The sequence below is a fragment of the Furipterus horrens genome, unplaced genomic scaffold (genome assembly GCF_987537825.1).
Source record: "Furipterus horrens unplaced genomic scaffold, mFurHor1.1.pri manual_scaffold_7, whole genome shotgun sequence".
Classification (NCBI taxonomy): Eukaryota; Metazoa; Chordata; class Mammalia; order Chiroptera; family Furipteridae; genus Furipterus; species Furipterus horrens.
This window is the reverse complement of record NW_028327177.1, coordinates 25,278,162-25,290,171: the sequence shown is the minus strand read 5'-3', so window position 1 is coordinate 25,290,171 and position 12,010 is coordinate 25,278,162. Positions and strand designations below refer to the sequence as shown.

General features: G+C 46.6%; 1 protein-coding gene across 1 annotated transcript; it reads right to left on the bottom strand.

The window, feature by feature from the left end:
- Nucleotides 1-4,124: 4,124 nt before the first annotated feature.
- Nucleotides 4,125-10,681, bottom strand: KLF10 (KLF transcription factor 10). Its single transcript, XM_090283483.1, has 4 exons — nucleotides 10,424-10,681; nucleotides 7,190-7,423; nucleotides 6,166-7,081; nucleotides 4,125-5,695 (listed from the first exon to the last, which is right to left on the bottom strand). Exons 1-4 carry the CDS (start codon nucleotides 10,457-10,459, stop codon nucleotides 5,436-5,438), a joined length of 1,446 nt encoding a protein of 481 aa, XP_090139609.1. The 5' UTR covers nucleotides 10,460-10,681; the 3' UTR covers nucleotides 4,125-5,435.
- Nucleotides 10,682-12,010: the final 1,329 nt, after the last annotated feature.

The window sequence follows — 12,010 nt, the reverse complement described above, 5'->3', positions numbered from 1 at the left end:
TCTAAGCCATTTTTCAACTCAAGCTGGCCAGAAAAATACCAGGACTGGGTAAAGGCCCCAGAACAACATTAGTGAAACATTTTTAGAAGAAAGGCTTCCCTCAAGGTGTCCCTTGACGTCATCTCCCAGAAGATTTCTGCTTGCTCCAAGGCTTTGCTCACTGCCCAGTGCCCTTGATGAAAGTCCCCATTTATGTCCCTACTTCATTCTGAATGTCCTCCACAGAGAAAAGGTGAGGTGACAGCAAAGGCAACATTTCTCAGCCATGCCAGGCTGAGGAATTAGAACCACATGGATGAGTGCGGTGTAAGTCATCTTGCTCAGATTTCTTCTCTGCCCTGTTGAAAATACAACCAAGAGAAATCTAAATGCCATGAGGCTCTTTAAATCTCTGGAAGGTGTAGGAGTAAATGGTCTGCTGCCACCAGCAGTGAGTTTGGGGGATAGGAAGACGGTAGTCTTGAACTTTTCACCTCTTTTGTCTGTGTCCTCAGGTCCTCTAACAACTTCCTAATTGTTCTCCCTCCCTAAAACTGCACAAGCCTTCTCTTGGTTCAATTTTCAGTGTGACAAAATTTCGTGAGCCCTTGCTGTGTGTAAGGCACTGTGCTAGATGCTGGGATGTAACAGCAGCGAGCCAGGCCCACAGGGTTCTTGTCCTCATGGCGTTTTACAGTCAAGAGAAAAAAGACATTAAGCGATTTTAGTAAAAGGTGATGATTATTATGACAGAGGAAATGTCAAGGTAAAAGGGCAGGGAAATACTCCCAGCTGAAAAAATATATGTGAAGGTTCAGAGCTTGGACACAATCTAGGAAATGAGGTGGAAAGTGGTGTGGGAGACTGGTAATGGTACAGGGGCTTCTGGATCTGCTCAGGACACTTCAGCTGCCACTTGCCACATGTGGCTACTGAGCACTCGAAATGCAGTTAATCCCAATTGAGATGTGCTGTAAGCATATAATACACACTGGATTTCTAAGAATAGTACAAAAAAGTGTAGTAGATCACTAACCATTTTACATTGATCATATGATAATATTTTGGATGTACTGGGTTAAATAAAAATGTTCCTTTTTACCTTTCTGGTGTAAAATTTTACTAGATAATTTCAAACTGTATATGTGGTTCACATTCTATTTCTATTAGACAGCACTGTTCTAGACCATGTTAAGAAATCTAGACTTTATCTATCCTGAGAGCAGTGGGAAGGTTCTGAAGTGTCTTAAACCAGGAAATGACATGGTCTGATTTGTACTTTACTTTCAAAAGACTCTGTGCTGAGGAGACTGAATGGTAGGCAGGGTGACAAGCCTAGAGGCAGAGAGACCAGTTATGGGCAGGTGCAGTTGTTCAGGTGTGAAATGGTGGATTAGACAGGGTAGTAGCAATGTCGGTAGAGAGAACTTTCAAAAATCAAATTACTAATACCAAGCATTCGTTCCAGTGAGAAATAATAGGTTGAGTCATATGGAATTTCCATCTTTTTCAATAAAACATGGTTGAATATTGGAAGAGCTAACAAGGGCCAAACTGGAACAATTGAGTTACAAAATATAGCATTGTAACTCAAAGACTGACATAAATACCTCTAAGTCCATGCTGACATGAATAAATAACTAAATGCATAAAGAAATAGGAGAGAAACAACAAGTCATTCTTTCCAATGAATAATTTAGGAAGTAGGAAATCACAATTAGCATGTCACAGTTATAGAGGAACTCAGAGAAGCAACATGGCTCTAGCAGTGAAAGCATCTGGGAAATGTTGGACTCTGTTTAACCTTCTGGGACTGTTTAACTCTCTGTAGTGTCAGCTTGGCTGACTACCCAGAAAACCAGAATGCTGCCCAAAGATAAAACACCTTGCCCCCAGGAAGGTGGTTAGTGAAATGTAGAGTGTGGATAACTGCCTGATGGTATGTTAACTTAGAAATGCATTGTTCTTTCTGGTGATCTACAGGACTACCACCATATGGTTTTACTATTAACCCCTATTAAAAATAAATAAATAAATAAATAAAAAGGCCCTTCCTATACTGGGAGGGGGTATGGTTCTTCCCAGCCAGCCCCCAGGAGGAGTGCAGCACCTTTGCCTACATATGTAGGTTTCTCCTATTAAAGCTCTTATGAATTTGAATTAAGGCTATATGTCAGCTCTTCAGAATCTATCCTGAATTTAGACTTTTGGGGCTTTCCCCCAACAACAATAATGACTGCATCAAGCAAGATTCACTTAAGGATACTGAGGGGCAAAGGTTCAAGAAACAAGGTTATTTGCATAATCTTAAAATATCTCCCTTGAAATAATAAAGAGAAAAACAGTTTACAGTGGAAAATTCAAACAATTATCAGCCAAGTGATCAAGTAATTGATAAGACATGTATTCTTTGATATAATGCACTGAGGACATTATTACTCTGTATCTTCCCAATTACATGTAACGTTAATATCATCATGAAAAGACATCAGACAAACCCAAATTGAGGGGCAGTCTATAAAATAATTGACAAGTACTGTTCAAAAGAGACAAGAACAACTGAAGTTTGGACGAAAGTGGAGATATGACAACTAAATGCAATCTGAGATCCTTGATTGGGTCCTATAATAGAAAAAAGACATTAGCAGAAACACTAGTGAAACCCAAGTCCTATACTTAATAGTATTGTACCATGGTTAATTTCTAAGTTTTGATTAAGTGTTCTGTGGCTGTGTAAGGTGTTCTAAGGGGAAGCTGGATGAAGGGTAAATGGGAACTATTTTTGCAACTTTCTCTAAATCTAAAATTTCCTGATCTGTTGAAAGACAGCTGAATAGCAACGATTTCATACTGTCCAACTTAATATATGTCAGACAAAAAACAATCAAAAGAGAAGTGTTAAAGCTACACGAATACATTATCGTAACATGCTGTTAAGTGTACTTGTTTTGGGGCAACTTTGCCTCAAGATCAGAGCCTGCATAAACATTCAACTCAAACCTAATATTCAAATGATTTATCTAGAAGATTTCTAGGTAAAAGTCTTAATGCCAACTAGGGATGGGAAGAACACAGCAATGGGTGGCACATTCCCACTGGCCTTGTCATTGCAAGGAACCGAGCACGGGGTCAGCTACTTTCCTTCATTCCCACTTCTTGAAGACCTTCCATCATGAGGAAATATAGTGAGTTAGGATGGTTGTTTCCCAACACAGAAGCTGCAGAACGGCAAGGTCTCTCCCCAGAAGCTGTGTTGTAATTACGTGGTGTTAAGTTTCTAAGAAAAAATGTGTGTCCTGCAACTGGTGCCAAGTGGGTACATTGTCCCTTACCATGGATGTTCAACAGTGACCCAGACTCTGGGTCAATGGTGAAGTTGGGCACCATGGGAGATGTCCTTTCATGACCACAAGGGGATCTCAAAGCACACAGTGATCTCCAAAATTATACTCAATACACTAAGTAGCATTTATAGCCCCTAGTTCTTTTTACTGATGAGTGACTAGTAAGTGTTCCTTTTCATAGGTGGATTAACTTTCATGCAGCTTAAGTACCAGTATGTTTATTGCATTTAAGGGCCTGAGCTAATCTAACTTCTGGTGGTGAACAATTTACTCCTTATTTAATAAGTCAGGCTTCTTTTCATTTGCCATGGCAGTCTCATTGCTTATAATTATTCACTGTGGTGTTCCTTTAACTTAATGCTACTTAACAAGGTTTTGCTGAGAACCAGAGCTATATTTCAACCCCCACTCATCAAAATGTACAAGAATATTTAAAAATTAAAATGTATTAGAGGAACTAGTATGAATGACCCATGAATACGAACAACAGAATGGGGATTGAATGGGGGAAGAGGGTGGGTGGGGTGGGGGGGAGCAATGGGGGAATAAATGGGGCAACTGTAATATAAAAACAATAAATAAATAAATAAATAAATAAACAAAATGTATTAGGTGAGCTCTTACATTATCTAAATAAACAGATACCTGGCTTCACTTTGTATATATTCTCTAAATAGACTCACATGTTAAAGACACTCCTACAGTCCTAAATTGAAATGAGGCCCTAGTACCGTAAGTGATTAATGCCAAGGTTATAGTTTTCAACAAATGCAGTCAACCAATTATATATACCAAAGGAAATTCTTTATTGTAAACAAGATATAAAGTACAACAAAAGAAATATTGTGCAAATTGTAAATCACAAGGATTTTTTATTTACTTAAAAAAAAAAAAACTTTTCCAAGGGTCCAAGATTTTGGATATCAGAAAAATATTAAATGGGTAGATATAGGGACATTTTCCACTATATATTTTAAACATTTTTTTTTGTTTTACCACTGTGTATATCATCCACTACAGAACAGACTATAACAGAAATACTGTTAACAAAAGTGAATTTTCTAGTAATTTTTCTACACATCTAGTTCCACATCCCCCAATAATCTCCTATAAATTATAACAGGATATTATCTGTCCATTTGTGAATAATGGTCATTAACTTTCTAATTCAATAAAGCACATGTTATATCCTCATAACATAAGGGTAACTTTACTGATGACATAAGCCATCTTTTTCAAGGAGTTATCTAAAATTCTTCATATCCCTTTTTTACAATATATATTTTCATTTTTGAAATTTTTTTCTAAACAAAGTGCAGTGTATCTTAAGTCTCTAGAGAAAACACATTGGTATACAATTTTCAAATCTACACAAAAAACTGCAGGCAAACTAAAGTTCAAAGCATAATAAAATGCCTAGATATAGTCATTTGTTAAACTTTCAGAACAAATGCAAAAAAAAAATGTAGCTACACTTCAAAGCAATTAAATTATTGAGGATTCCAAATCTTTGGACCCTCTAGCAATATACAGCTAATCAGTTCCAAATGTCAGCAATTACGTAAAAATGCTAGGTCTATTCAACAACTATGTCCACAAAGTTGACTGGAAAGACTAGGAATAGTAAACAAGATAACTCTAGGAAAAGATGACAATATTTGTAATAATAAAAACAGATTTTATATCTCCATCTCTGTACCGTAATGTTGATTTCCAGTCTCTATACTCTTGAAACCAGTGTTTTAGAAGAATCACATTGAAAAGTTGGTCTCAAGTATAAACGGCAAAAGTAAAGTAACAAATTATGCACACTAATTCAAAATCTGTGCTGCCTGTGCTGACCTCATCTGAAACCTTCAAAAAATATTTAAAGGAGTAAAAGCTTTCTCCTCTCTCTTATGTGATAAGAAATGAATCCTGCCGCTCTGTGATGTGACTGTGACCATAGCACTTCTTGTCATCTAACCCAGTGTGGGCCTTCTCCCCAAGTTGTGGGGCTTCTGCTTTCAGCCCGTACTGGAGAGCCACAGACTTGCAGTGGAAGCATTCTTATGTCACCACTGGCTCCCAGCTTTGACCAAAGTTAATTCTGATTCTTCACCTTCCAATCTGTCACTGTGCGGGAGCAGCAGCTGGAGGTAGGGCAATGTCATTCAATTTGCTCACTTCCATCTGCCAGTTTGGTAGCTTCTTGGCTGACAGATGACGCCGGGCATGCTTGGTTAGATGGTCACTCCTCATGAACCGCCGGTCACACATGGGACAGGCAAATTTCTTCTCACCTGTGTGGGTTCGTCGATGTCTGGACAGTTCATCAGAACGAGCGAACCTCCTTTCACAACCTTTCCAGCTGCAGCTAAAAGGCTTTTCTCCTGAAACAAAAAAATTCAATCATCAATACTATGCATTTACTAAATCGCTATGAATTACATAATTATATCTAAAGATAATACACTTTAAAAATAAAAGCTATTAAATTAATAAACTGTCAAGTAAGCACTACATGTGCATCCACTATTTTCAACTTTCACCTTCATACTGATAAAAGTCTTCCCTTTATAAAAGCCCAAAACAAAAAGATTTTTGGACTTCAACTATAGTACAACGGCTTTAAAAGTAATTTATTAAAGTAGCTACTCAAGACACTTAAGAGAATCATTTGAGAAATGAAAACAAAACACCTTAATTAAATCTCTTAGAGGAGCTTGCACAGGTAAATATCATCCACTGAATTGGCTAATATGATAAGTTCTTCCTTATATGCCTGGTTTATATCTGTGATCACTGCCAAAAAAAAAAGTTCATCTAAATTTCTATGGCATAAATAAGGAATGGTTGGTACCTGTATGCGTTCTCATGTGGGCCTTCAGATGAGAACTTTTAAAGTATGTCTTGCCACATCCTGGATGGCTACAGATGTGACTTCTTATCCTTGATGAGTCGATCTGAGGAGTGACTTTTGCTGTCGAAGGGGAAAATCCTGGAGCGGGGGCAATGGGAGAGAGTCTGGTGCCATTTGGGCTCACTACTGGAGGCTTTGGGTTCTGGACGACTGGCTGGGGTACGACAAACATGACAGCGCCTTTGGGCACCTGAGTACCCATGAACACAACAGGTGGGCAGACTGCTGGTGGCTGACTGGGTGGAGTGCTGGGAACAACTGTTGTCACAACAGGGTTGTTTGCAGGGAGGGGAACCATCTGACAGATGACCGGCATAGGTGGCACTCCCCCTGTTGTTACTGCTGCAGGTGGAGAAACCAATACTGACTTTTGCTGGGGGGACGCGGGGGCTGGCTGGGATCTACAGATGACTGTCTCTGAGGAAGGCACAAAAAAGTCATAAAGTACAGCACTTGCTTTCTCTTCAACATCTGCTACTGTGTTCCTCTCACATTTCGATCTGTTTGGTGACACAGCTGCACAAGGTATGCTTTTTCTTGCAGCCTCAACACTTAGGTGGGTTCTTCTTTGAAAAGAACTGTCCTGACAGTTGAGGATGCCGGCTGCTTTCACTGGGCAGGACTGGTGGCTACAGAGCTGGGCATCAGCTGTATGACGAATCACACTCGTTGCCTGAGCCTTGGGGAGTTTGGAGACAGGTATTGTGCTCTTATTTTCCTCTTTGAAAGATGTAGCAATGTGAGGCTTGGAAGTATCTGAGAATGACTTGAGGTGTCCGGTAGATGGCGCTGGGGCCATCAGATTTGACACTTGAGAGGGTTCAAAGTCAGAAGGACTGTAAGGTGGAGTCAAACACTACAAAGAAATACACAAGCAACAGTTTGAGAAATTTAATAATAGTTCATTATGAAAATTAAGATATCGTTATCATTTACGTTCATCTTAAAGAACAACAATACTTACAAATGCTGGGATCGTATGAAAATCAGGTGTACCCGGGAGCAGATTCTCTTCCTCTGACATATCAGATACTGGAGTAACAGGTCTGTTTTCAATGTATTTCTTAAAATCAGACTTCCAACTGCAGCTCATTGACATAAGTGCTTCTACAGCTTCAAAATCACTTTTCTCTGCCGTTTTGTTCCAGGAATACATACTCTCTTTTGATCTTTCAGAGATCACTTCCATTCTTTCCTCCTATAGAAAAACAAATAAATGTTTTTAAGCATATTTTTATCATCCAAATAAAACGAGAACACTGTACAATTTTTTCTTTGCTATTTGCAAAAGTTCCTAAATTAAAACATGAAATAATTTTTCTCTCATTCCACTCAGATGGTAAAATCTTCCTTATTCTTTCTCTCACATTTACCTTGAATGCTTGAACACTGAAATCCTCGCCACTTGGAGGGGAGCAGGTGATTAGCATTAAGGGGACCAAGGCCAAAGGCCATCAATGCATTTGTGATCCAAAAAAACAAAGCACTAGGTTTAAAAGAAAAAAATTTTATTTTCTTTCCAGAGTAGCCACTTGCAACTGGGGTCAGACAAAATAACTATGGGAAGGCTCCACATAAGTTTTCTTTTCTCAAGGGTTTCTTTAATAATGCAGTGCAGTAGACGCAGCTCGGGCCTGTTCCTAAGGGCCTGAGCTTTGGAAAGTCATTTTGCCCTTCGTGATAATCAACAGAATAAAAAAACCTTTACAGTCTCTTTCAAATTAGTGTATGAGGTTATCTGAAATGTAACTTTTCTGAAAGCTTGGCTATCTATGGAAAAATACCAAAGCTTTATTTAAGTTTCAATTCATGTTTGTGTTCCCTTTCACGGGATCTATTTTAACACAATCGTTTGCTATCCACAACTATGACCAGCTAATGCAAAAATACTAAAAACTGGTTACTCAGGAAGTTCAGCAACTCTACTCCGAATTTGCGAAAACCCTGGCTGCAAGGAGTTTGCAACAGTCAAAACAGATTATTTTAATTTTTTAAAGAACTGCTTTATGACAAAGTAACAGCACGCTTTGTATTCATATGTACAGCTCCTATTGTTTACTGCTTCATATCATAGTTCCATAAACAGCACGTTACAAAAATTGGTACTATCCACCATCTCTCCTATTTTCCATTAGTGGGATCCCATTCTTTCTCTCAAACTAGAGATTATGTAAAAATATTGAAACACATTCTTTATGTTGCAAGGTATTATTCTCAACGCTCATTTTTAAAAAATGCATAAACCCTTCGGGTTGATGTGCTTAGAAAACCAGCCACTGCTCTAGAAATATCGCTAACGGCGCAATTGCATAATCGAGCACGCCTTTATGCAAGCTGTAATGGACAGCGCATGTATGTGTAAAAGCCTCAAGACGCCAATGCAAGGAAAGGAAAAGAGAAAAGCAGGCAGCAGGGAAGAGGAGTGTGAGCTGGGAAGAGAAGCGGGGAAGGCAGGAAAGGGAGTGTGGCGGGAGGGAGGAAAGGGAAGCGCGGGTGGAGGCGAGGGCGGCGGAGGCAGACAAGGGGCGGAGGCGGACGGCGGGGGAGATCCTCGCTGGCGGGGACAGACGGATGGGGCCGCCCTAACCTCAATGAGGCTCCTGGGTGAGTCACTGGGAACATTCCTCGCAGCTCGCACGTCTCTGCATCCCTGCCCCCGCCATAGGCCAGCCAGCCCGGCGGCCCTGGTCCGGATTGGCTGGGCCACCAGGGCGAGGGCGGTGGGAGGAGGGGGCGAGGCATGTGAACAAAGCGTGATCAGCCGCTGCTCCCGGCAGCACAGGAAACGTGAACTGGGAATTGCCGCGCCGTCACCTTTCACCTACTTCCTGAGCTCTCGGGCCCCCGCCCTCGCGCCAGCCCCGGGGAGGGGCCGCGGGCGCCGCCGCCAACCGCCCGGCAGTGCGCGCCGGAGCCCGCAGGGAGGGGCGGGGCCGCAGGCGCCCTACTCCAGGAGCGCCCGCCCCTCCCAGCTCACCGCGGTTCCCTTAGGAACCGACAGTGGGGCCGGGCCTCGCTCCCGCCCCTGGTGGAGGCCCGGACTGGGTCACTCGGGGACGAGAAGCTCCCCGGGCGCACCCGCTCCCGGCCCACCCCCGGCCTCCGCCTCAGCAGCAGGAGGCGGAGCCGGGTCCCCGCGGAAACCCGGCCCCCGCCCCCTCCCGGCCAAGCCCTCGGTGCTTCCCTCCCACGCCGCCCGAGGGACCTCAGACCACCCAGTCTCTCCCAGCAGAGGCGGCGCACCCTCCCCGAGTCGGACAGCTCCGGCCTCCGCCCCCCGCCCCCCGCGCGTCTCCATGGGATCCCAGACGTGCAGCCCCCACAGGCTCGGGCTCCAGACGCGCGGCCCCAGGGCCTGCGGCTCCCGCCTAGACATGCGGCCCCCGCGTCTCGCGGCCCCAGCTTCCCCCCACCCGCCCACTCTCCTCGCCCCGCTGCAGGGTCCCGCTTTCCACCCTCCCATCCCCGAGGCGGCTCCCCGCCCCCTCCAAGACGATCGCAGAAGGCGGCCACCTGCACCCGCTGGGGATGGGGAGTACCCTGCCGACATCTGGGAGTCAACTTCTCATCCCCCTCCTCGGTGATTTGCAGCCGGCGTGCCATTGCCCCACATCCCCGCCGGGCGCCCCCTCCCCCAGCCCCCGGCTGTCTGCTGATTAGCCCCCATCCCGCAAGCCTCGGTTCAGACCCCCCAAGAGAGGGTGTCCTTTTCTGTGCACACCCCGCCCCTCAAATGCTCGCGAACAGCCCCCTCCCAGCATGTATCTCAGTCCTGATCCAGGAAGAGGCATCTCTCCCCGGCGCCAGGTGCAGGGTGGCCCCCTTGTTCCCTCCTTCACACATTCTCCTATCCTCGCAGCCTGGGCAGCAGACCTCCTCACTCTTTCTGCCCCTCCAGTCAACTTCCTTACTTGCCTCAAGTCTCTGCGGAGCTGCCCCTTCCCCTCATTACACCTTGAACAAGATCCGTCTTTCCCTTCGCTCTACATCCCAGGCCGCCTCTCCTGACCCCCTCGCGATACACACGCCCTCACCAATGTCTAGTCTGCAGGCAGGAAGCCCCCCCGCCGTTTCCACGACTCCTCTGCAGCCCTGGCCCTCAGGCATGGCTGATGTCAGGGGCTCGGGATTCGCGGACCCACTGGCCGCTCAGACGTGGCAAGGCAGGGAAAGACAGGGGCATTCCCAGGTGACTTACCGCAGCCTGCTGGAGAGAAGCGCCGAAGTTCAGCATGGTTGTCTGCCTGGCCGCGAGCAGCACGGTGACTGGCTGTTAGTCTGCTCGGCTGCTTGGCCACAGAGAGACGCTCGGAGACACTCGACGACACTCCCGCCGCCGACACCGTGCTCCGCGCCGTCTGCCCCCTCCCCATTCAGGTAGCCGCTCCGCCTGCCGCGCACTGCGGGCGGGGGGTGGGGCGGAGCCTGAGGCAGGCCAATCAGCGACAAAGGTGTGTGAGATGCTGGCCAATAGGCTCGCGGGGCCACGCGTGATCAGCGGCTGCCCGGCAGCGTGAAGCTTGTGTCAGTGGAGCGTGTACACAATCCCAGGCAGCGTGTTCCCTCTGCCCGAGGGATCCCACTGCCACCTGACTCAGTGACGCCCCTCATCCCTCGCCCACCCCCCACCTGTCGTTCCCTTCCCCGATCTAGGGGGCGGTGCCGCGGGCAGGGACCTAGCCCGGAGGCGCGGCAGCGGCATGCCCAGGCACCACGGAGGGCTAGTCCCACGTGGGAGGTAGAGAGGGATGCCCACTCTGCCGCGTCCCCTTGGCGCGGGGCCTTAACTCAGCCCGCCGCGGGGTGGGCGGGACGCCGGGCAGATGGGCGGGGGAGGCGGCGGCTGCAAGCTAAGGGGTCCAAGCCAAGAGATTTGCATTTGGAAACGCCATCCCTCTGCTCGTCTGGCAAGAAAGCAAGAGCCTGCTGACCGACTAAACTGCGTTTCTCAAGCATTTGCTAGGTTTTGCCTCACTAGGCCGCGGGGATCGAGGGGGCTGGTGAGGAGGAGGGAAAGGAGCCCAGTCCCACAGCCGACACCTGTTACTGCGCCCCCTGCCCACGCCCAGGCCTCTGGCGCGGGCTCGCCCTCACCATCTGCGTCGTTGGGAGCAGTGCCCGCCCCTCCCTGCCCCTCCCGTCCCGCCCATCCTTCCTGCCCCGCCCATCCTTCCTGCTGGACTGCCGAGAGAACGGCGTGGGGACTGCAGGAAGCCAGAGAACTGGACCAATGGGGTGATGGGAGCCGTAGACCCGATTTTGTAATCCTTTCTGGTGCCTAGGATCAGCTGCGGAATCGAGTTTTGAGCTCGATGCTGTTAAAGTTTACATTGCAGTCTACAATCTGTTTCAAAGATAAACCCCACGCCCACCCCAGACCAAAGCCTCCGGAAGGGCCCTGCCTGGAAACTGTGGTGATGGCTTGGGGTGGAATCTTCCAGGGTCGCCAAGGGGCCTCCTGGGCAAGGCTGAGGCGCTCTCCGCCACGCCTGGGGGTGGGGTTGCTGCAGGGATATCCGCTAGGTTTAGTGCCCCTCCAAAGCACTACTTGTCTTCCACTCCCACACAACCCCCACCTTCGACCCCCATCCTCCGGGTTGGTCCGAAGAGGGGAAGAGGGCGGGGCCTCCTGATGGGGGGGCCGCAGCTCTGCTTTGGCTCCCTATTTACCCCTTTTCAGCCGTTAGGTCCCCGTTCACAGTAGCTGTTGTTGGAGAGTTAGGTTATGATAACGGGGCTTAAAGCACAAGGGATATTTTATCTGCTTTGGACAGGCCAACGCGTG